Raw genomic sequence first — 26636 nt, 5'->3', positions numbered from 1 at the left:
GATCCCCAGAACACAGGTATGAGAGGAAAATAGAATAATGAAAAGCCAGGAAATTCAGAGTGACTCTGGTTACAGTTAAAGAAATATCTCAGCACTGTGACCCACATTCTAATGTCTGGACTTTGCTTCAGTTTGTGAGTGGGTTTGTCATGAGAACCATTGGTTGTGCACAAACTAAGAACCTGAAGTAACAGTAGGAAGCAGCTGTAGCATACAAAGACTTCTTGGACAAGGTTGAGGTCTGAGCCTGCTGCATGACCCTGACATGCAAATAATCTCCTTGGATCAACATAGATGCAGTGCATTGTCTCTGTGTTGTGAAGACCCTGACATGTCCTTTCCTTTGCTATGTCTCTTACTACTCCTGCAATCTCCATTTACGTCAATGGAGGGGACTCACCACAGTTGTTTTGATTACTGGCAGCAGCCCAACACATACATGAAGGCAGACATAATCCTAGATGTATTTATCCCAATTTACACCACAGTAGAAGCACACATCAACTTCATGAATAATTTTGACAGCGAACCAAGTCTGCTATGGAAAATCTTTCTGTGAGTATTTGTGTGAATGTGCATTGGGTGTTGTGGCCTGAAGACAGTGCCTGCTCTTCTGTGAACATATAATTTCTTTGACAATATTGAACTACTTCCAGAAAAATGTAAAAGAAAGTTTCAAACTGTCCTCCTTCATTACACAACTACAAATATTTATATTTCTCTTCCTTCTATGTCAAGAGAGGAAGAAATCAGTGAGAGAATCCACCACCTTTTATGTTTGCTTCATTGTAGAATTCCATGATCAGGCTTATATATTTTTGACGCATTGACTCTAATATGTCAAGGTAATTTTCCACTCTGTGCACCTTTATTTGGGCATTTAAGTATCTTTTGCTTGAATGTTTTTTCCCCAGATTTGGAGATTTCAGCTAAAATGAAGTTGAGTATCTCCACCTCCTTAATACAAATCTCAGCATCTACTGTTTCACATTTTCTGGCATTAGTTTCTTTAAAGTGTCTCAGAGTTTGGACACTGCAGTCATAGTTATTTATTTCTCACTGATACTTTAATGAAATGCTCTGAAAGTCATGTCCTTCATGCATGATATTCTGTTGTCTACTTAGTTCTGCTAGAAACGGTGCCTTGTGGTGTGATTGGGGGCTTACTAGTTTTCATTTCAATATTAACATTTGTCCTTCTCCTGCTCTAGAAATTGAATTTTGTCTTAGGATTTCTCTTTTTTTGGTAATGAATGTTTTATTTGTATTATTCTTTTTGATCCCTCATCCAAATTCTCCTGTGCACTGCTGATTCTTGTCTCAATGCCCAGTCAAATTCACTGTTTGATTTCATCTTCCTTTGGGTTATTCACCTCTTTACTTTCTGAAGTATTCATTGGCCACTTTATCTCTCTGAGTACATTTGTGTTCATTTGTTGGTTATGTATGATATTATGGAGGAGTCATTTGGGTTTTCCATATTTCCTGTTTTTCCATTCATGGTATACTTGGCATATTTGTTCACTTGAGTAATGATTCTGGCTTAGGATGATACTTTACCGAGAAGTATCTTCTGGAAGGCTCATTCTATGCAACTCTCTGTGAGGAGGAAACAAACCTATAAGCCTGTTGATCTTGTAGTTGTATTGTTATGGAGTATGTGAAAAGAAAAATCCTAGGTTGCCTGATTTATTTTGCAAGTTAAGTACTCTTACGAATGCTTTCAAAAGAGGGAGAAACTATAGTTCATTAGCCCCCTACAGCAGGAGGTAGAAATAGTCCCAAGACCAGAGAAAGAAAAGAATCCCTCCTCAGAGATAGGAAAGAGACAGAAAGAATGAATTATTAATTGTCAGAAGTCTTAATCTAGAATCTGTTTGACCTGTGTTAGGGGGATTAAGTCTCAATTCCTTGAAGTTTAAAATATGTTTTAAAACTTTACTTAAGGAGATGAACATTTCAAATATATTAATATGAACACCATCCAGAACACACACTGTAATCCTCACTGTAGGAAAAGCAAGTGTCTGTAAACAGCTGGGATAGATTCATGATTTACAGATATACCTAAAGCTTGGAGATCAAAAAAGGATGTTTCTGGATTAAAGTCATGAAAAATGAACAGACTTACCTCTGTCTATATATATGTAATGGCAGATAAGATTTCTGCATAATGGGAAGTACTGTGTCTTTAAAACAATGATAGGACATTAAAATGAGATTCTGTAACTATGAAAACAGGAACCACATCTTTCATCAGGTGGTTTCCATAGGATATCAGAACTCCACTGATTAATATTTTAAAACTTTGACATTTTGAAATCATAAAGTCTCATTTTCTCATACCTTAAACCACTGTCTCAGATATTTACAACTTGCATTTAGGTACCACCATTCACTGTCTTAGACAGTAAAAATTTTTATCAAGTTTTTGATTATTATATTTATTTATTTTTTATTATTAGTTTAATTTTATTAACTTTGTGTCCCAGCTGTACCCCGCTCTCTCTTTCCCTTCCAATTCCACTCTCCCTCCCTTATCTCTTCTCTGTCCCTTTCCAAGGCCACTGATAGGGAAGGACCTCCTCCCCTTTCATCTCACCCTTTTTTATCAGGTATCTTCACGACTGGCTCCAAAGTCCTCCTCTGTGGCCTAGCAGGGCTGCTCCTCCCTTTGGAGATGGGGAGATCAAAGAGCCCACCATTAATTTCATGTCAGGTTTAAAGACTTTGTTCCCCCCCAAACCTTTACCAGGAGACTCTGTTAATTAAGCAGTGCTTGAAAAGCACGTTGTTTTAAATAAAAATTCTAACAATTAGATTGATGGATATTAATTACATAATAGCTTTAGTTTGACTTTCATATGTATCTATTTTTGTGTGATTATGTTGTTCACTGTGATGCCTGTCAGTAAGGCAAACCTTTCTGGCATAATGCTTCCTTCAGCAGGTGACCTACTAGCTGTAGAAAGAACAAGGATTGATTGTCACATATAGTATGGACTGACCATGCATTTGCAGCCTCATTTTGAAGATCTGCCTAGGGTTTCCTGGTTGCTGTTCAACTTCTATAGTGACAACTTGCTGTCAACACCACCAGAGATCTGAGAGGGTTAAATTGAGTAAGTAGTATAAAACCAAATGGCCTCTGTATCAGTCAAAAAGAACCCAGTCTAGGTTCCTCCATGGTGTTCAAATACTTTGTGGTGAGCAGAGGTTCTTTGGATGTCACCCAAACAACATTAAGACTTCAGCTGCAACATAGGGAATCAACAGCTTTCAAGCACCAGACTCGTAAAGTCTGAGAGATGTCTTATGGAAGAGGAACTTGAGAAAACTAACCTGTCTTGGCCAGGGAGATTAGGGTATTCATCTCAACAGTGTTCAGAGGTTGGTCAGAGATATAATAAAGCATATGTCAATTCTTGGTTCAATTGTCAGCATTACTACAGTTCAAATATGATCAAGACAAAGGCCATTTCTGTCCATAGTATTTGTGAATTGCCTTAGCTTATGACTGGAAGTGTATATTTTTGTCTACTAGAGGGAGACTTTTTCTTTAGGTTTCTTAAATCCGTATTTAGAAGAACTCTCTGAAGGGTTTGGGGAACAACATCTAATTTATTAACCATATTTTATATTAAATAAACGTCATGGATATTTAGTTACTTGTGTAAGGTTTGTCCTTGATTGGACACACAGACACTTTTATCTCTGTGTAGGCATTATGTTTATACTGTGCATGATGACAGGCCTACCTTTGAACATATTAAAGTATTTGGTCATCTGTAAGGTGTCTGACCATTATCCCTAATATTAATTATCTTTTACAGTTTTCAACAAGCTCACAGCTTTTAAGATTAGACTTTTGCACTTTTGCCCATGGTAAGTTTGAGCCTTAACATTTTGATATGAAGATTTAGGTAAAGATTTTTTACAACAAAAAAGAACCTTAAAACATAGAGTTCACAGAAAGACTAGGAATGTCACTTTCCAGATCCATTTGTAGTGTATCGTACAGAATATTAGTTTCTTATATGACTCAGTTTGTCCAGATAGTTAAACGCTAACATACTAAGAAAAGACAGAGAGGTTATATTTACATCTTCATGTAAAATTCTGGTATCCTAGATAGAACTTAGGAATTTATAGACCTTTGTTGCAGAAAATTAAAAAAATGATTGTTGGGCTCTATACTATTTATTATTATTTGCAATAACACTATCACTGTGGTATTATTTAACCCAGTATCACAAATAAGACTCAGATACTGGTTAGATTTTATATTTGCCTTATTTCTTTTGCGCCAGACAGATATTTCACATATGCTGCCTCAATAACCTCACCATTCATCTCCCAGCCCTCATCCAATGCCTTCCACCTTAATCCTCCTCATCTGGTCCACCTTCAATCTATAATTCCATGGTACATAGTAGCATTCTACATATGAGCCTTTTCGTGCCATTATTAGAGTCCTTCCTCAGCCCACATGTTCTTTTCTTCACAACAACCCATCATGGCATCCTTCTTCCTCCTCACTTCCCGACCATCTGTCTTATGATTCTCCTTTCCCAAAAGCCCCAGAATCTTTGCCATGCCTAACCCATTCTGCCCTGCCCAGATATAGGACATTTAATCAAACAATCAGGTATGTCTTAGGCAGGTTTTCAAAACTAAGATAGTTGTAACAGACCTTGAGTGCCAGTAACACACATCAGAACAACCTCCAATAGACCTTATTTATAAAACATAACTTAGTTATTTAACATCTGTTTTTCCTTACCTAGGTTTTTACAAGCCTCATTTTGAACACAGTTAGTAGAGATATATGTGTGTTTTTAGACACTTAAAAACTTAGACATACATCTCTAAGTCAGTCTCTGTTAACCTGAATAGATATTTATGACCTTAGAAATTTATAAACCATTGTCAAACATTTGATGTTAGTAAGTTCTATTTTCCAGAAATAGAAATTGTATTCCTGTAACATATACACTATGTTCTCACACGTTTATTTTTATAAATATTAATTGAATGCACATCATACACAAGCATGTTGTATTTTTTACCTATTAATCTTTTTTCTTACAATTTTTAACCTGACATTTTGTTGATGACTTTACAGAGTTTTAAACCACACCCAAGAATTTACAAATCCTGAGTTATAGAATGTATAAAAAATATTCTTAGAAATCTTAAAATTTATATAAATCTTATATATAGCTTATATATAAGCTACAAGTTTTTCTCCATTAATTTATATATTTATTAATTTTACATTCTGATAGAAGCCCTCCCATTATCCTCCAGTCCCTCCTCTCACACACACTTTTCCCCATTTTCCCTTCTCCTCTACACAGCAGCAGAAGGTTCCACATAGGCATCAGCCAGCCCTGGGACATTAAATCTCTACAAGACCAGGATCATCTTCTCCCACTGAGGGCAGACAAAGCATCTCAGCTAAGGGACTAGGATCCAAAGTCACATCTCAGGTAGCCAAAGGTTAAAATCATCAATGAAGTTTTTATAGCCAGTCTTTGCAAACATAGCTCTTTCCAGCAGTTATCATTCATACATGTACACATTCGCACAGTTGAATATTTGGTATTGAGTAATTCCTGGGAAAGACTAATCCTCCCTCTGTCAATGGTTGCTAATTTCATGGTTTAGAACAATAGATTCTCTTTACAGCATCTAGCCATAGACCTCAATTTAATATATTGCAACCACATGGAATTTCTACTTGGTGATGGCTGGAATGAAGGCAGAATCTTTCCTTCAGTAGAAACCAGTGGACTTCATGCTAATGATTTCTGTTACTCTGCCTCTATTAGTGCCAGGCAGCCTCTCACCTACCTGGAGTTTGGAAAGAAGGATCTGAAGACCCATCCCCAAACATGGAAGTCTATGAGTGAGACAGTTCAGCCCAACTACCTGCACCAAAATTACATTTCCTCCTATAATGAGTAATTTTTTACTGCCTGATAGGACTTGTGTTTTCCTCCTTTTTTTATGCTAGTTTAACTTCTTTTCCTTCACTGCCTTACCTTACCCAGGAAACTCAAATTAACTATTTAGTCTGAAAACTTATAGAAGCACTTTTCTATAAGTTATTACTTTTTACATTTTTATAAAAAATTTTTGTATTTTTATTTTGTGTTTATGAGTGTTTTGCCTACTTGTTTTTTTGTGTACCACAGGTATGCTTGGTGTGTGCAGAGGGGAGAGGAGGACCCCTAGAACTGGTGTTAAATGGTATGGTAATCCAAAAAGTGGCTACTATGACTGAATCAGAGTCCTCCACAAGTGTATCAAGTACTCATAACATCTCAGTCATTTCTGAAGTCATTCCCCAAACACTATTTTACACAGGTGTATTTATTTTTATTTCATGTACTTGAGTGCTTGCCTTCTTGTGTGAATACAACATGTGTGCCTGGTGGTCTTAAATTCCAAAAGGGATCTCATGTCCTAGAGCTACAGATGGTTCCAGGACATCCTGTGGGCACTGAGACTGATGCTCTTCTTTGTACAAAAGGGGTCAGTGTGCCTAGATGCCTGGACGTCTATCCATCCTTCAGTGCAACACTTTAACACTAAGAGTGCATACAAAGTTGTTACAATTTTTGTAAGTGAGTACGAAAATGAATAATTGCAAAACAAAAGAATATGAAGCTCTTATTCACATTCCTAGTGAACACCTTAGTGACTCTTCCGTATCCCAATGCTTCCATAAAGGAAAACATCATAAGCACCTATATAGTCAGCAGTCACAGGACATAAAAATTGACACTTTATCCACAAAATCTACAGCAAGGAAACCATTATTAGTTATAGTTCAATTTCTGAGAGTTTAGGAGCCATTCCATGGTGTTCCTGATTCATCAGGGGCTTATTCACAAAAGCTGTACATGTCACAGTAAAAGTCAAGGTTTAACACTTCTAGGTTCCTGAATTTGATAAAGAGTTTCTGAAAAAAAATGGACTGACTACACTCATCATTCTGTTCTTCTGTTTAGACCAAAATGGAGAAACTATCTATATTTGCTGACCTTATACTTTGCCATTGGTCAGATCAATAAGGACACACAACTGCTTCCCAATGTGACCTTGGGTTTTCATGTCTACAATGCCTTTAATTCTAACAAAAGAACCTTAGAGGGCCTTTTGATGTTGATGTCTGGAATAAGAGAGTATGTTCCTAACTACAAATGCAAAACACAACACAAAGCTCTAGAAATCATTTCAGGAACCAAGTCAGAATTTTCTGCTGCAATTGGAACACTTTCAGAGCTCTACAAAGTCCCACAAGTAAGTTAGGGAAGTATTTTTTTGTGCACAATCACAGGTCAAACCTGACAAAACAACACAAACAAAAGAAAACAGAGAAGTGTTTTATGTTTAGGATAGGCAGATTTAAAAGAGAAGTGAATATATTACTTTCATATGGCAATGGTTAACAGTAGAAAGAGTGTGGTAAAAATCATGCTCAGTACATTCTGAAAATTTCTAAGCAGATCACTTAGTGGAAACCATGACTCTATTGTCAAACACTGGAAGATGTACTGTGGATACTCAGGCTGCATTTTGTCATAAGTCAAATTGTACAACAAAGATACCTAAGTACCAAAGAAAGCATATAACCATCTCAGAATTCCTGCAGTTGTCAATACTGATGTATGAAAAAAAGAAAGTCTGGGACATGTAACTAAATTTAGAACAATCTTCAAGGTCATCACTGATGAAAATCTGATGTTAAATCAAGGAATTAACGATCTCATGCAGGAAAGTAGATCTCAGAATAGCACCCACAGAGACCAAACACTTAAATAGATTGCCACAATTGACTCTTTCCAGGATACACTGAATAAAGGCATCCATCAGCAGGCATTACTACATGCAAAGAAAATACTCTGTGAGCACAAGGGTCAGGAATAATCAAGATTATAAAACCCATAGTGTAACTCTGATTGTTATCACTCAGTTAAATAATTTGTAAATGTATTTTATCCTAATGTTAAAAAAAATGAAACACACAATAGTTTACATCTGTTTCAGAGTTTTGTCTCAGTCAAATCTATCATTAGACAGGGATGATGCAATAACCCCTGGCAATGTGATTTCAGATCTTCACAACCTGCACCATTTTAACTTAGGTAAATGAATCTCTAAAAACTTTGTTAGTCTCTTTCTGTATTTGCTTTCCTAAAGCTGATGGTTCTGAGAAATATGGTGTTATGTGACCAGAAAGTACATGGTAATGTTTTCTGCAGTCTTTCACTACATCAGATACTCTGTTTCATTGTATTGCAACAAGGGAGATCTATCATGTCTTTCAAAGACAGTGAACAGAATATTGTTTACTTCAGATATCTGAGTAATGTTGGAGATCATAGTATTAGGAAAAAAAAGACATATTCCATCATGTGATCAGATAGACAAGCTAATCTCAGAGAAGACATCCTCTTCACCAATAAGCAGTTCTTTGATTCTCATATGCAAAGTACGAACTCACTTCTTCCCTCCAGGTGATGATGATTCCAAATACATAAAACTTATAATCACCTTTTTTTTCCCTTTGCTTCTTCAGGTCACATATGGTCCCTTTGATTCCATGCTAAGTGACAAAGATACATTCCCAACCCTTTATCAGATGTCTCCTAAAGACAGAGCTCTAACCCAAGGGTTGATCTCTTTATTGCTCCACTTTGGCTGGAAGTGGCTGGGGGTCATTGTGTCTGATGATGGGATAGGAAGGGAGTTTCTCTCAGACCTGACAGTAAAGATTGGATCAGAAGATATCTGTATGGCTTTTACAGAAAAACTGTCTGATAACTCAAAATATAGAATAATATATGATTATGGATTGCTGAACTTGTACCAACATATACAAGTAAATGTGATTTTATTCTATGGTAATATGGATGACTTGGTGATCTCTCTCCCATACATTAAAAAATTTTTAAGAAGAAAGGTGTGGATCATGGCAAAGCAACACCTGACATATTTAGAATCTACATTCAATGACAGGAATTTTTGGATATATGCTTTCAGAGGAAGCTTCTCGTTTTCAAAGAGGAGAAGTATCCCTGGCTTCAAGCACTTTCTTGAGGCACTTACACCCTCCCAGTACCCAGGAGATTCTTACTTCTCTAAATTCTGGGTTGACAATTTTGATTGTTCACCTCTTGGTTTTCTATGTGAAAAATTTAAACCCTGTCCAGCAAATATTTCCCTAAAGACTGGGGATGAAATAAATGATGTGATGACTACTTCTGAGCCCAGCTATTCTATATGGAATGCAGTATATGCAGTGGCCCATGCCCTCCATAAAATGCTGTTGACCAAAACTGAAATGGGACCTATGGATGACAGAAACAAGGGTGAGATTCTACCATGGCAGGTAAGCCTCATTCATAAGCAAGGGAATCACCAGGATCACATATTATTGGTAAGCAATTTATTGTGGTTAACCAAGAAAGCATTTTCTTCTTATAATTAAAAGAATATTTTAAAATGCAAAAGGGTTTGTCATAGTATATCTATATATGTCTACAATTATCTGACATGATTTTGGAACTGAAAGCACAGATTTGAAGACATTAAATTAGAATGTGTTTAAACAAATGTTTCCTAACCTAACATGAAATTCTGAATATAAATATGTGATTAATGTCAAAATATAGCAAGTTCAATAATCAAAATTTATATTTTCTTGGAATATACCCATTGAAATAAGCTTTAGATATAATGACCATATCCAAAGCTGCTATTTCACGTAAAATTCAATCTATATTTAATGACAGAAGACCATAAAATTAATAGCCTGTGCAAGTGACATAAGTAACTGAAAAGTAATGGCTTTTATAATTTCTTCATTCTTAATTACTTAAAATGAAGGAAAAACCAAGACTGTGTTTCTATTATTAAATGTTAGAACACAGTGCTCATAAGCTTAGGCACTATCTCTGTGTATTAGTGGTAGATGGATGTGTTTGGGTTTTAAACCGACAAGATATAAACATGGGATTCATTTATATACATGAGCCTTGATGGTCACATTCAAATAGGGTGCCATGAAGAAGTTTGTTGGACAAGTCAATTGGACTTTAAATCCATTCAAAAATAAATAAAATGAATTCTGAACATAGAGTGCACTGTGTAATTTAGAGTATCATGTAAAACAATAATATTTGGCATAAACACTGACACAGTTTGTGAATATAGCTTTCTAGAGATGTGATATTATCTAAGTTAGTATGTCCTGTGTACAAATAACTTAGCACCTAAGCAACCTTTATAACACACATTGTTAATTAGGTAACACAATATCATGTCTCAGTAGCTGAACTGTTTACCCATTGTATTAAGTTAGATATGTAATTGAATCATACTGGAGGATGACTCAGTGTTACATGTACTTGCTGCACATGCAGAGGACCCAAGTGTCGTTGTTAGCACATACATGGCTACTCACAACTTACTAAGGTACAACTGCTCAACTTACTAAGGGACCCACATGAAGATCCAACATCCCATCATTTACATATATGTATTGCACCTAGTTTCATTCCAAGTATAAAGCCCCGGTGGATGTAGGTCACTTTACTCTGTATTCTTGCAGCATTCTAGTCCACTTGGGTTCCTTCTATCCTTCCCAACCACTCTTACATGAGACTCTTCAAGCTCTGTGAGATGCTGGACTGTGAGTCTCAGCATGTGATTCGATTAACTGCTAAGGGTGAGGAGGCTCTTAGAGAAATGTTAAGTTAGGCTCCTGTCCCTAAACATAGCACATATCATTAATGTTGTCAAGGATTGGCTATCTCCCATGGGGTGGGTGTCACATTGGGGCAGGTATTAATTTTTCATTCCATCAGACCTACTGTATCTTTGTCTTTGTCCACCGTGGAGTTAAGATAAATTTTGTTTGGGAGGTTTTCAGGTAAATTGGTATTTCCTTCCCACCACTATAGGTCCTTCCTGGCTAGAAGGGGGCTTTCTACACTCTCAACTCCCACACTGATGGAAGGCTCAGCTAGAGACATCCCCATATCCTCCCTGTAGCCTGTAGCCTGACCCATCTCAACAGTTTGTCTCAATGATTTCCCCAACCTTCTTTCACCCTTTGTCTCCAGGCCCTTAAACCTTGCCGCCCAATTCTCCTCATATCTGCTTTCCCTCATCTCACTCCACACAACCTCTCCTGTCCAATTCCCTCTATATTTCCTCTTTCACTGTCCATTTAATTTCCCCATCTGAGTGAGATTTAAGAAGGTCCTACCTTGAGCCCTTCTTGTTACTTAGTTTCTTTAGGTCCATGATTAGTAGTGTGGTTATTATATGGCTAATATCCACTTATAAGGGAATACATAGCATATGTGTCTTTCTGGCCATGGGTTACCTCACTCAGGATGATCATTCCTATTTCCACCCAATTGCCTACAAATTTCATGATTTGTTTGATTTTAATAGCTGAGTAGTGTAAATGTACCATATTTTCTTTACCCATTCTTTGGTAGAGGAACACCTATTTGTTCTCAGATTCTTTCTATTACAAATAAAGCTTAATGTATACAGTTGAGCAAATGTCCATTTATGGTGAAGTATCTTTGTTATATGTCCAGGAAGATTATAGATGGTTCTTGAGGTAGAACTGTTCCCAATTTTCTGAGAAAGCACCAGATTGATTTGCAAAATAGTGGTCCAAATTTGTACTCCCATGAAAAATAGAGGAGGGTTATTTTTCTCCACGTCCTTGTCAGCATGTGTTGTCACAGCACCACACTCCCTCCCTCATCTCCTCTTATGTCCCTCCTCAAGCCCACTGATGGGGGGTCATTTTTCCCTTCCCTTTGTCCCTAGCATATCAGGTCTCATCGAGACTGACTGCATTGTCTTCCTCTGTGGCCTGAAGTTCTTTTATTGCACAGAAATGCTGGGTTATTATTATTTTTTTTTATTTTCAATATAATATTGTGAATTGTTCTTTCAAGGTCTGTGATGAATTGTGTTGTTTTTTGGATAGGAATTATATTAAATATATAGATTGCTTTTGCTAATATGGTCATTTTTGCTATGTTAATTTTACCGAGCCATGAGCATGGGAGCTCTTTCCATCTTTTGATATCTTTTCAGTTTCTTTTTTCAGAGACTTGAAGTTCCTGTAACAGAAGTCTTTCTCTTGCTTGGGGAGAGTTCCACCAAGATATTATTTCTGGCTGTTCTGAAGGATGCTATTTCCCCAATTTTCTTATCAGCCAATTTCTCATTTGTATTCAGGCCACTACTGATCTTTTGAGTTAATTTTAAAGCAACCACTTTTCTGAAGTGGTTTATCAGCTGTATAAGTTTTCTGGTAGAACTTTTGGGGTCACTTATATATAATAGTACATCATCTGTAAATAGGGATGTTTTTACTTCTTCCTTTCCAATTTGGACCCCCTGATCTCTTTTAGTTATATTACTGTTCTAGCTATAACTTCAAGTACTACATTGAAGATACATAGAGAGAGTGGGCAGCCTTGTCTTGTCCCTGATTTTAGTATAATTGCTTTGAATTTTTCCCCATTTAATTTGATTTTGGCTATCTGCTTGCTGTATATTACCTTTATTATGTCTATGTATGGGCCTTGTAACCCTGATCTTTACAGAACTTTTATCATGAAGTGGTGCTTGATTTTATCAAAGGCATTTTTTTTTTTGCATCTAATGAGATAAACATGTTTATTTTTTTCTTCCAGTGAATTACAGAGATGGATTTAAATGTGTTGAATCATCCCCACATTCCTGTGATGATGTTTACTTGATCATGGTGGATGATGTATTTGATGTGATCCTGGTTTGGTTTTCTAGTATTTTATTGAGTACTTTTCCATATAAGTCTGTAAGGGAAATGGCTCTGAAATTTTCTTTTTTGTTGGGTCTTTGTGTGGTTTAAGGTATTAGAGTAACTGTAGCCTCATAGAATGAATTTGGCAATATTCCTTCTGTTATATTTTGTGGAATAGTTTCAGGAGTGTTGGAATGAGGTCCTCTTTGGAAGTCTGGTAGAATTCCATGCTACAACCATCTGGCTCTGGGATTTTTTGGTTGGGAGACCTCTGATGACAGCTTCTATTTTCTTAGAGGTTATAGGACTGTTTAAACTGCTTACCTTATCTTAATTTAATGTTGGCAAGTGACATATATCAGGAAAATCTTCCATTTCCTTTTGATTTTCCAAACTTGTAGAATACAGTCTTTTGAAATAAGACCTAATGATTCTTTACACTCCCTTTTCATAACTGATTTTGTTTATTGGGATACTATCTCTCTCCCTTTTTGTTAGCTTCTCTAGAGCTTTGTCTATCTTGTTGATGTTCAAAAAAAACAGCTCTTGGTTTCACTGATTCTTTGTATTGTTCCCATTTTTTTTTCTTTGACACTAACTTCAGCTATGAGTTTGATTATTTCCTCTTGTCTACTCCTCTTAGATGTTTACTTCAGTCTGTTCTAGAGCTTTTACATGTACTTTTAAATTGCTGCTATGAGAATTCCGTAATTCTTTTTAGAAAGGCACTTAATGCTATGAACCTTCCTTCTCCTTAGCACTGCTTTCATTGTGTCCCAGAAGTTTAGGTATGTTGTCTCTTCATTTTCACTGAATTCTAGAAGATCTATATTTTCTTTCTTTATTTCTTCCCTGACCCAATGATTACTGAGTCATTCAGTTTCTATTAGTTTTATAGGTTTTCTATTGTTTCCATTGTTATTGAACTCTAGCTTTAATCCATGGTGGTCTGATAAGATACAAGGTGTTATTACAAATTTCTTATACTTGTTGAGGCTTGCTTTCTGACCAAGTTAATGGGCAATCTTGAAGAAGTTTCTGTGATGTGCTGAGAAGATGGTATATCCTTTTTTGTCTGGGTGAAAATTCTGTAGATATCTGTTGAATCCATTTGATTTGATCATTAGTTAGTTTGATTGTTTCTCTATCTAGTTTCTGTTTTCATGATTTGTCCTTTGGTTAGTGCCGTGTTTTGGAGTCTCCCACTATTACTGTGGACATATAAGTGTATTATTTAAGCTTTAGTAATGCTTCTTCTACAAATGTAGGTGCCCTTGTGTTTGAAGCAAAATATTCAGAATTGAAACATCATCTTGGTGGATTTTTTATATGATATGTATCATTTTACTATGATATGCATCCTTTCCCATATCTTTTGAGTAAATTCAGTTAAAAGTTTATTTTTATTAGATATCAGGATGGCTTCTTTCAATTTGCTTCTTGGGTCCATTTCCTTGAAAAAGCTATTTCCAGCCCTTCACTCTGAGGTAATGTCCTCTTTTTTTGTTAAGATGTGTTTCTTGTTTGCAGCAGTCCTACTTATGCATCTATTCTGTTAGTCTGTGTTTTTTTTTTTTTTTTTTTTTTGAGGAATTGAATCCATTGATGTTGAGTGATATTAATAACTAATGTTTGCTAGTGCTGGTAATTTTGATTTTTATGGTTGTAGTGAGTTTCTGTGTTTCTCTCCTTTTGGTTTTGCAGCAATGGTGTTTTTTTATATCTTATTTGTTTTCTTGGGTGTGGTTAACTTTATTTGCTTGGAGTTTTCCTTCTAGTGTACGTTAAAGCTGAGAAGCATAGACATTGGTGTTTTGGGGTCCACAGCACAGCCTCTTACTTGCTGTGGAGTCACTAGAGTTCTAGCACTCAGAAACCATGTGGACTGGGCACCACCATTTTGAATCCTCTTCAAATATCCATCTTTTAAATGGAAATATTTTTTTCTGGTGCTGGAGAAAGACACAGGACCTTTTTCCCAACTAAGGACACGTTACACACTATACTATCTTCTCTCTCATAAATGATATTTCTACTTGTGTTTAGTAACTCTAGCATTACTTCAAAGGGGAATAATTTTAATCTTGCTATACAACTGGGGAGACTCCTAAACAAACTAAGCACCTTTAAAAAGAAACCCATATCAGAGAGAGGGAAAATGAATTTCTCTTAAAGGTCAACCAGTAATCTGTGTGGGCCACTCATATAAAATTTTGTCTCTCTTCAGCTGCATCCATTTTTGAGGAAAATTAAAGTGACAAATGCTGCTGGAGATGAAATAAGCTTTGATGAGAACAAGAATGTCATGGAAACATATGATATACAAAACTTTATTGCATATAGTAAGCAAAATTCATTAATACTTAAAGTGGGAGAATTTGTCTTCAAGAGTCCACAAGACCAAGGCTTTTTCATCAATGAAGTTCTGATTCAATGGCCAAGCAATTTTAATCAGGTTGGAAAAATTTTCAGCATTTAATATAAAGGGAATTATTTGTAAAGAATTATAAACTTGATTGTGTAATATATATTGTGAAATTTCTTTTATTATTATTATTTTTTTTATCAGTTACATTTTATTAACTCTGTATCCCAGCCATGTCCCAATCCCTCATTCCCTCCCAGTCCCTCCCTCCCTCCCTCATCTCCACTGTGCCCCTTTCCAAGTCCACTGATAGGGGGGACCTCCTCCCCATTCATCTGATCCTGTTTTATCAGGTATCTTCAGGACTGACTGCAAAGCCCTCCTCTGTGGCCTAACAGGGCTGCTCCTCCCTTCGGGGGTGGGGAGACCAAAGAGCCAGTCATTGAGTTCCTGTTGTGAAATTTCAAGCTCTTAGCTCTGTTGTGACTGTGAGTTTGTTTGTGGGTATTCATGCATATGAACACATGTGCTGGTTAAGGCCACAGTTAACTGTGATTATCTTCCTCAGTTGCTGTCCACTTTCTTTTTAAATAGGATATCTTTCTGAAACCCTTACTTTCTGATTTTGCTCTGCTCAGTGGACAGTATTACCTATGTACTCTCTCTGTCTTCATGATCATAAAGCTTGGATTACAGGCATATTTTTTGCACCCAAACTTTCTTTTCATCCCTTCATCATGATTAAATTCAGACTTTCATGCTTATGTGGCAAGAGTATTACATACTTAGTAATCCCTTTATTTCTGTATGATGACTTTAAATCTGAAATAAACCAGTATTTCAAATATATATAATGTCTACATACACAAATAAGTACACCTACAGACGCACACATAATGTCAGCTAATTCCTTAGCTAGAATTAGATGAATTGAACCTGAATGCTTGTGTTCATTGATGATGCAATGAATGAATGAATGAGTGTTCATGGTTATATATAGGCATGTTTGTGGGTGTTACCACATGTAAACACACACACATGATAACACACACATGGATACAAACTTATCTATATAGTCACATATGTTAATTATACAGGCAAGCTGAAGCTCAATGCATCCTTCCATTCACACAACTCCAACACAAGCATATCAATAGTTTTACAAGATTTTGAGGTAGCATAAACAAGACATAATTATGGATTTTGATAAAAGACATTTCTGGAACCAATGTATATGAGCTGCCCAATACGTATGTTTGGAACTGAACTCATATTTCTATGCAAGAGCGATGTGCACTCTTAACTGCTGAGCCAGTTATCTACAAGCATAATACTGTTAATATAGACATATTTATGAGACAGAAACTGAATCCAAATCAAGGCAGATGAGATGTCTAAGGAAAGATAGAAATATTTCCTGTCCTACACAATTTCTAAAATATAATGAACTAAAACTGTATTAGTTTAGTAGTTATTGTGATTAACTAAGAATGCAATTGGTAAAAATCCTATGTGATGATGTCTCTAACGTTTGAAAGGAAAGGTACAGTATAATTCCTACCACTGGGAGTCATGGGTAAACATCACAGAAATATATTATAATTCACCAATGGCCAAACAATCTTTCATGAGAAAATTGAGCTTCCTTTTTCAGCTGAATCAGAGTGTGTGGGTTTTAATACATGACTGGAAATGTAAAGGTAGAAACAGATGAGGCGAGAGTGTTGGGTTTTCTGTCTGACAATCCAACCCTTCCATAATTCATACAATAAATGAGTTCTGAGTTGCTGCCTCAGAGGCGAGAATATGTGGATGCCTTATACATTTCACATAGGTGAGGCAGAAGTGAGTCACAGTTTGATCACCATAAATGGTTGTTGAACACTTAATAATAGGAAGTGAGCTAACTTCAAATCTCCATTCTACACTCACATATGATAACCTCGGAGTTCCCCTTAAATACATATAATTTAATTTGTATCACAGTCATAAACCCTCCCTCATTCCCTCTCAATCCCACTGTCCCTCCCTCATCTCCTCTTTGCCCCTTTCCAAGTCCACTGATAGGAGAAGTCCTCTTCCACTTCCATCTGACCTTAGCTTTTCAGGTATCTTCAGGACTGGCTGCAATGTCCTCGTCTGTCACCTACCAAGGCTGCTCCTCCCTCAGAGGGAAGGGGGAGGTCAAAAAGCCAGTCATTGAGTTCATGTCAGAGATAGTCACTGTTCCCTTTGCTAGGGTAACCCACTTGGATACTGAGCTTGTGATTAATATAAAAAAATAAAAAAATTATAAAAAACTTAAACACACACAAAAAATACATACACTTTACATAGAGTATGTACATTTAAGTTGTTTAGCCTAAAGTATTTTAAATTAATGTTCAATATTATGACCGGTTTTTCTGTGTTGCCTTCAGACTCCTCAATCTGTATGTACACAGAGCTGTGGTCCAGGATTCTGGAAAGTTCTACAAGAAGAAAGACCCATTTGCTGTTTTTCTTGTGTATTTTGTCCGGAGTGGCACATTTCCAACCAGACAGGTAGAAAAATAACACCTATCCTCAACTGCTTGGGAATGTAGAAGGGGAAAGTTACAAACTGACTATGGTGTCATAATGCAATGCTGTTCTCCATGTCTCTTTCCCTCATCCCTGAATCCATTAGTAATCACTGCTGATGCCACAAAATGTGTGAAGATTTGAGTGGCAATTCTCTTGCTATTGTGTCATATGAAAACTACTAAAAAAAAAAAAAAACCCTGCCTTTTGGTGCATGACATGGCTATCTCCATGGTATAGGTTCCCCATTAATTGCGAGATCTCCACTGGTCCAGAATTGATTTTTATTTCTGCAATAAACAAACCTAATGATTTTTGCCTGAAGATAACTCCAGGAAAAGTACATGTGTGATTGTTTCTTGAATGCATGAGAAATTGAACTGCATTTACAACACTTACATTTGTCATCTTCAGTATCAACAATAGTAGAAAAAGAAAGTTGATGTAAATAAAAATATGGTTGCCTGTTTAGGGTTATGGTCAAATGTGTGTTAACATAGACAAGTAACTTCATATGGCATGTGCATGTTTTATTTTTAATACAAACAAACACACACACAACTAAACATATAATAAACAAGAGGCCATGAATTTGAGAGAGAATAGACATAAAGTGGCTCAAGAAGATGTTCTTGGCAAAGAACAAGAAGAGGTATAGTGAGATAATTATGTTCTTTTTAAAATGAAAATTTTCATAAGAAAGTAAAAAGTCAAAATGAAAATACATTAATATAACGATGAGAATCTACTATTTTTTTATCATATTCAAAAAGGCCAACCGTTAGACAACTGGATAACAAACAAAACATTTTATGATTTATTGAAAACACTAAAATGTTGAAAGATTAAATATTCGTTATATTCTGAGATCTAGTGCTACCATAGGTTAAATTCCTTGCAGTGTGATATATGACTTCACATACTATGTTGAAGAGATATCAAGAGAGCAGGCAGTCGTGCCTCGTGCCTGATTTCAGTGGGATAGATTTAAGTTCCTCTCTGTTTAGTTTGATGTTGGCTATAGGCTTGCTGCATATTGTTTTTCCTATGTTTAGGTATGTGCCTTCTATTCTTGATCTCTCCTAAATTTTTAACATTAATGGGTGTTGGATTTTGTCAGATGTTTTTTGGCATGTAGGGAAATGATCATGTCTTTTTTTTCTCTTCAGTTTGTTTATGTGGTGGATTACATTGATAGATTTCTGTAGACTGAACCACCCCAGCATGTCTGGGATGAAGCCTATTTGGTTATGGTGGATAATATTTTTGTTGTATTCTTGGATTCAGTTTTCAAGAATTTTACTGAGTAGTTTTGCACCAATGATCATAAGCAATATTGGTCTGAAGTTCATTTCTTTGTAGGATCTTTGTGTGGTTTAGGTATCAACGTGACTGTGGCCTCATACAATGAGGTTGGTGATGTTCCTTCTGTTTCTATTTTGTGGAATAGTTTGAAGAATATTGGTATTTCCTCTTCTTTGAATGTCTGGTAGAATTCTTTGCCGAAACCATCTGGACCTGGGCTTTTTTGATGGGGATTTTTTTATTACAGCGTCTATTATCTTAGGAGAGATAGGACTATTTAATTTATTTACCTGATCTTGATTTAACTTTGGCAAGTGGACTCTATTAAGAAAATTGTGTATTCCATATAGATTTAAAATTTTTGTGACATATAGACTTTTGAGGTAAGACTTTTCTTTTAATTTTCTTGGTGTGTGTCCTTACATACATGTTTCATTTTTTATGTTGTTTCGATAGTGTCTTTCTACCTTTTAGTTACTTTAGCTAAGAGATTGTCTATTTTATTGATTTTCTCTAAGAACCAGCTCATGGTTTTGTTGATTCTTTGAATCATTTTGTTTTTAGTATATTGATTTCAGCACTGAGGTTGATTATTTAAAGCCATCTACTCCTCTTGGGTGTGTCTGTATCTTTTGTATCTTTTCTGGATCTTTCAGGTGTGTCATTAAATTGCATGTATGAGATGTCTCAAGTTCCTTTATGAAGAACTATGAACTTTCCTCTTAGCACAGCATTCATTTTGTCATAGGAGTTTCGGTATGTTGCACCTTCATTTTCAATTAATTCTTGAACATCTTTAATTTCTTTCTTTATTTCTTCCACGACACACCTGTCATTGAGTAGAGAGTTGTTCAGGTTTGATATATGTGCAGGTGTTTTGCTCTTTTTGTCATAGCTGAGGTCCAGCTCTAGAACATGGTAGTGTGATTGGATTCAAGGGTTATGTCAGTCTTCTTGTATCTTTTGAGATTTGCTTTGTTCCTGACTTTGTGGTCAGTTTTGGAGAAGGATCCGTGATGTGCAGAGAAGAAAGCATATTTGTTTGTGTCTAGGTGAAAATTTCTGTAGAAATCCCTTAGATCCATTTGATTCATGACCTCTGTAATCTTCACTATCACTATTTAGCTTCTGTTTCAATGATATGTCAATTGGTGAGAGTGTGGTGGTGAAGTCTCCCACTATTACTAAGTTGGGACTGATGTGTGATTTCAGCTTGAATGTTTCTTTTACAGTGCAGGTGCCCTTGTATATGGGGCATAGTTTTTCAAGATATTGATGTCCTAATGGTGGATTTTTCTTCGATGAATTTGAAGTATCCTTCCCAATCTTTTTTAATTAATATTTTTTAAAAATCTATTTGATTAGATATTAGGATGCTACTGCCACTTGCTCCTTCAGCCTATTTGATTGGAAAATCTTTTTTTCTAGCACTTTACTTCAAGTTAGTGTCTATCTTTATGGCTGAAGTGTTTCATGTTTGTAGCAGAATGTTGAATCCTGTTTCTGTAACCATTCTGTTAGAATATGTCTTTTTCTTGTAGTGTTTAGTCTATTGATGTTGGTAGATATTAAAATCCAATGAATGTTAGTTCTTGTTATTGTGGAATTGGTGCTGATGGTATGTTTGTGTACTTGTGTTTTCTTGATTTTTTTGTTGTGATGTCATCTATATCCTGTGCTTCTTGGGTTTAGATTATCTCATTGGTTGGTGTTTTCTTTCTAGTAGCTTCTCTAGGTCTGGATGCTGCAAAGATATTGTTTAAATTTAGTTTTGTCATGGAACATCTTGTTTACTCCATTTGTGTTGACTGTAACTTTTGCTGGGTCACTTTTGCTGGCATCTGTGGTCTCCTAGTGTCTGCATGACATCCACTGAGGCCCTTCTGGCTTTCATAGTCTCTTTTGGGAAGTCTGGTGTGATTCTGATCGGTCTGCCTTTATATCTTATTTGGCCTTTTTCCTTGCTGCTTTTATTTTTTTTCATTGGGTAGATTTAGTGTTTTGATTATTATGTTGCACAAGTATTTTCTTGTCTGGTCTAGAATATGTGGTGTTCTGTAAGCTGCTCTTATGTTTAAAGCTATCTCTTTCTTAAGGTTGGTGAAACTTCTATGATTTTATTGAAAATAGCTTCTGGACCTTGGAGCCTGGAATCATCTGTTTATTTTATTGCTATTATTCTTAGGTTTCATCTTTTCACGGTGTCCTGGATGTCTTGAATGTTTTGCATCAGAAACTATACTTTTTCTTTTCTTTGAGAGATTTACCAGTTACTTCAACTACATCTTCAACGCCTGAGATTCTTTCCCCAATTTCTTGTATTCTGTTGGTGATGCTTATCTCTATGGTACTCGATCACTTTTCTAAGTGTTCCATCCCCAGTTTTCTTTGTTTGTGGTTTCTTAATTAATTCTAATTTTCTAAGGTCATGGATAATTGTATTTCCTTCACCTGTTTGATTGTGGTTTCCTGTCTATGATGGCCTCTCTTTTGTTGTATTTGCCTGTATTTCTTTGAGAGATTAGTTGTTTTCCTCTTCATATGCCACAAATATTTGAATAAGCATAGATTTAAGGTCATTTTCTTGTGTTACAGCTACATTAGTATATACATTGTTTTTTTGGGGGGGGGTTGGTGGAGCCATGGTGTCCTGATTTTTGTTGACTGTTATTTTATGCTAGACTTTTGCCATGTGGTTTTCTGTAGCCTTAGCTGTTTGTTCCTGGAACCTGCACCAAAGACTGGACCAGCCTGTCTTTGGAGTCTAGTGTAGTGTTCAGGAAGATGAGGAATGTGCAGTGGCTCAAGAATGGGTGCTGGCAATTCAGATGCCAGTGTCTTGAAGGGCAGTGAACAGGCCATGTAGTGAGCAAAAAAAAAAACAGATGGGGGCATGTGAATTGAAGGTCAGGGAGTGTGCATGCACGGGAGCCCCGATGTTTGGGGTGCAGGTACTGCTACTGGTCATGAATACTGAGCATATGCAGATGCCCCAAAGGGCTCCAGGCCAAGGTGACAACAGTGGGGGCTAATCAGAAGAAAGCTGGGCTGCAGCTTATAGGCCTGCCTAAAACTGTGTTCCTTGTATGCAGATTCCTCTCTGCTCTGCCATATTGGATCTGGGATCCCTGTGTTTCTCTTGTTTTCCTGAGGTCCACAGGTTGACCAAAGGAACTGTGGCTTGGTGGATGGGATGCTGTTCCAGTAATCCTGATGTTGACCTCAGGGGAGCAGGAGGAATCTGAGGTCTGGTTGCTACAGCTGAGAGACCCTGGGAGTCCAAACTCACTGGAGTATGTAGAAGGGCTGACTGCACCATAGTTTGCTACCCCTGGACCTGCTCGATGGTCTTTGGGACTCCGATCCTCTACCCTTCAGTTATGGTGCATTCTGGTCTCCAACATATTGGAGTCTCCTTTTGTAATCTTTCAGCCTTCCTTAATTTCTTTTTTGGTAAGATGCTTTTGTGAGCGTTGAATTTCCTCATGAGTCTGTTTAGGTCTATTTAGGCTGTTGAATAAAAGTTGAATTCATGTTTGAATCATGGTTGCTTGGGCATAAAACTTACCCATTTCATGTGCATTTTAAGCATTCTGATATATATATATATATATATATATATATATATATATATATATATATATATATATATATTTAAATGTTCCCGTAGAATATTCTGAATTTCTTTGGATTCTGTAGCAATGTTTTTCCGTCACTTCTGATTCTACTAATTTGAGTCCTCTATTTCTTTCTTTGATTTACTTGAGACAAGAGTCTGTCAATTTTGTTTATCTTCAGAATGAACCAACTCTTCCTTTAGTTAACACTTGCATTTTCTTTGTTTCTGTTTCATTCATTTCTATTACAATCTTACTATTTCTTTTTAATGGATTATTAATTAATTTGTTTATGTACTACTGCAGCATCTAATCACACTTTTCCTCCTAGTCCCTCTCTGTCACCTCACCTGCCAACCCATGTGCCCTTCCTCTCTTTCTTTTCAGAAAAAAAGAAGCCTCCCTTGGATATAAAACCAGCCTTGCCATATAAATTTGCAATAAGACTATGCACAACTTCTGCTATTGAGACTACACAAGGCAGTCTAATTATCAAAAAGGAATCCAATGGCAGGCAAAAGAGTCAGAGAGAGCTTTGATCTTTCTGATAGGTGCCCCCCCATGAAGACCAATCTGCACAATGGTTACACATGTGCTCTTAGAAGTCCCACATGAGGACCAAGTTGCACAACTACTACATATGTGCAGAGAGCACATATCTGTCCCATGAATGCTTTCTTGTTGGCAGTTCATTCTCTGTAAGCCTGTACCAGGAACCTTTCTGTGAGGCCATCCTCAACATGAAAAAGAGAGTTGGAGTATGTTTGCAAGCAGGGTTCTCCACAGCATATATACTATATGAGGGGTCAGTAAGGGAAGGGAGTGAGTCAGGTTCAGTGGTCAAGGGAATCTCAATTGACATTTAAAATTCAGACATTTCTGTAGCTCTGATTTACTATCAAAAAGGTCCTTCTGTATTTATACAAGTTTCACAGTTCAAACACAGACTAATGATTATACAAGTGGTACAGAGTAGGTGTTTGATTTTTTTCATTACTTATCCAGGGTTACAAGTTCAGCAACAATTAAAAAATACAAACAGAAAAGATAGTATTATAAGCCCATGACTCTACTTTAAGAAATCAAAAAAAAAAGGTCTCCTGCAAAGAAAACATATTTAATGTATGACAGTTTGCTTTTAGACTGGCATTGTTTGTAGTATGAGTGCAGTCCAGAAAAACAGAAAATACTTTAACAGGTCTTTGTATGAATAGCAAATACTAATAAATAACTCTTTTTACTATATGCATCATCATCATGCTATTAAGTAGAAAAAGTTTATTTTAGTCAATCTGTCCTATTTACTGAGTTTTATTCCATCAGGGGTGTATCCTCTATGACCTCCTATTTTTAAACTATATTTTCAGGGAGCTCTAAACCTAAAATGAAAGGAAGTCTTAAATCTATAACTGAATCTCCTGGCCTCTCAGGGTTTGCATAATGCCTTGTTTACTCTGCACCAAAATACTGTTTAGGGGAAGATACCCCAAGAAAACTTCTGAAATAATGGCCTCATATCTAATATGCTTATCTGTGCTTAATGATGTCCCAGGCAGAAAGAAAATTTACAAACAGTGTACACATAAAGTTAAGTTTTGGATTTTCATAAAAAGACTCAGACATAAATTTTTGTAGAAAAAAACAAATGGAATCATAGCGCAGAAAACCACTAGTAAGGAAACACACAGAAAAAAATATCTAAAAAGTTAGAATAACAGTGATTTTAACAATCTGCTCAGCTTTGCTGGAATTACATCAAGCAAAGTAAATGACTGTCACCAACTCCAGTGAATCTTACTGTGCCATTTTCCCCTTTATGATGTAATGATTTAAAGATTTATAGACCTCTGTGACATATAGGGCTTTTTTTAGTCTTTTGGAGATGACCAGAAAAACAAGTGTGGAAATTAGAACAATTCCTAGGATTACTCTGGAATTATAATGAAAAGACAAAGAGTTCTGTACTGAGTCAAAGAATGCCAAAGAATTTAGAAATGTATCTGCAACTTCTACAGCTGAGATAGGTACAGGTTGATCTGAGCTTAGAGCTGCAATTTGTTGATGCAAGTTTTGTATGCTTACCACCAAATGAGAATTGTTTCATAGGCCATGGATGTGGGATCTAACTTCTTCACATGGTACCTTGGAAAAAATATGTAGAAGCAGGGTAATAAATATCTACTGAAACTGTGAGTAGCAAGAAAAATGAGAAGAACCCATGATGGTGTAATCAGGGAAGTGCATTTGGATACACTGATGTGATCAAAATACTATACTTAGTAATTTAAATCACTTAATTTAAAAAGCGGCTGAAGGATTACTTGACAGTTTTACTTTCTCTGAATATGAGTAATATAGATTTCACTTTAATTGCCTTAGACAAATAGTAATAAATTCTTTAAACAAAACTTATTATTAAGTATCAAGAAAAACAATAGATTGGGATTCATAAAGAGTTCATGATTTTGGCACTATCATGAAGCCGAATATGCCAGGCTATACAAATCATTGAAAAGAACTCTTATGAATTAAATGTGCAATGTGTAAATACATGTATAAACTGAAATGTTGATTCACTTACTCCGCACAGATCAGCAAGAGTGTAGTGCTTGCCTAAGTCAAGACTACCCAAACCCTGAGAGAAACCAGTGTTTACCCAAGGCAGTGACATTCCTATCCTTTGAGGATCCTCTGGGCATGGCTCTGGCCTGCACAGCTCTGTTCTTCTCTGTAAGCACAGTTATAGTTTTGGGGATCTTCCTTAAACACCGAGAATCAGCCATTGTTAAGGCCAATAACAAGACTCTCAGCTATATCCTGCTCATCTCCATCCTCTTCTGCTTCCTCTGCTCCTTTTTCTTCATTGGACGCCCAAACACTGTCTCCTGCATACTGCAACAAATAACATTTGCACTTGTATTCACGTTGGCTATTTCCACTGTTTTGGCAAAAACTATAACTGTAATTCTGGCCTTTAGGATCGTGAAACCTGGGAGAACAATGAGAAGGTTGTTTGTCTCAGGCATCTATAATGCTGTCATCCCCATCTGTGTCCTGATTCAACTTATTCTCTCTGGAGTCTGGCTGGGAACCTCTCCTCCCTATATTGACACAGATATACACTCTGAACATGCTCATGTCATCATTTTATGCAACAAGGGCTCAGCTACTGCTTTCTACTGTGTGCTGGCATACTTAGGAACCCTGGCCCTAGGGAGCTTCACTGTGGCTTTCCTAGTGAGGAACCTGCCTGACACATTCAATGAGGCCAAGTTCCTGACATTCAGCATGCTGGTGTTCCTTAGTGTCTGGGTCACTTTCATCCCTGTCTACCAGAGCACCAAGGGCAAGGCCATGGTGGCTGTGGAGGTCTTCTCCATCCTGGCCTCCAGTGCAGGGCTGTTGGTGTGCATCTTTTTCCCAAAGTGCTACATTATTTTCCTAAGACCTAATAAAAACTCTTTGAGACATTTGAAAAACAAAAACTAGCAAATAAAAATTGATCATTTTGATGTATTAGTTCTCTAATGAAACCCATTAGCATACTAAAATTAAATCATTTACCTACTTTAAAGTAACTTTTTCTGAAATGTGTATTTAAAGAAAAATAAGAGCCCCTCACTTTGACTCTCAATCACAGACATTTATTTCAGAATAGAAACTGCTGTTAAAAACATATTTTAGTAAGTTATGCATGTTACTTATTAATGTGTGGACAGTATACATATTCTAAATGTAATTATATGATAGTAATTGATATAAATAGTACATGAACTAAATACTTGTTCTCTTTGTTATTTTTGGGAGTTTAAGAAGATTTGGGTGGTATATGAGATTCTTCTACAGAACAGGCATGAAAATCAATCTCTGTAAAGGGGTGGGATGTCTATTAAACAGCTTGAACCATCCCAGAAATCAGAGTAGAGAATTTTCTAAACAGAAATATGAATCTGAT

The 26636-nt window shown here is 36.4% G+C and overlaps 1 protein-coding gene across 1 annotated transcript; it reads left to right on the top strand.

The window, feature by feature from the left end:
* Positions 1-331: 331 nt before the first annotated feature.
* LOC132651257 (vomeronasal type-2 receptor 116-like) lies at positions 332-26359 on the top strand. Its single transcript, XM_060376496.1, has 6 exons — positions 332-555; positions 7020-7311; positions 8591-9403; positions 15060-15287; positions 17618-17741; positions 25272-26359. Exons 1-6 carry the CDS (start codon positions 332-334, stop codon positions 26168-26170), a joined length of 2580 nt encoding a protein of 859 aa, XP_060232479.1. The 3' UTR covers positions 26171-26359.
* Positions 26360-26636: the final 277 nt, after the last annotated feature.

The sequence above is a fragment of the Meriones unguiculatus genome, assembly GCF_030254825.1.
Source record: "Meriones unguiculatus strain TT.TT164.6M chromosome 13 unlocalized genomic scaffold, Bangor_MerUng_6.1 Chr13_unordered_Scaffold_44, whole genome shotgun sequence".
NCBI lineage: Eukaryota > Metazoa > Chordata > Mammalia > Rodentia > Muridae > Meriones > Meriones unguiculatus.
The sequence above is the reverse complement of the archived record's forward strand: the minus strand, read 5'-3'. Positions and strand labels throughout refer to the sequence as shown.

Excerpts from the sequence above, each read along its gene's own strand:
- LOC132651257 (XM_060376496.1), top strand. The coding sequence starts at position 332 with ATGTCCTTTCCTTTGCTATGTCTCTTACTACTCCTGCAATCTCCATTT. Across the intron at positions 9,404-15,059 it reads GTGAGATTCTACCATGGCAG|CTGCATCCATTTTTGAGGAA; the intron begins GTAAGCCTCATT and ends GTCTCTCTTCAG. Across the intron at positions 15,288-17,617 it reads GGCCAAGCAATTTTAATCAG|ACTCCTCAATCTGTATGTAC; the intron begins GTTGGAAAAATT and ends TGTTGCCTTCAG.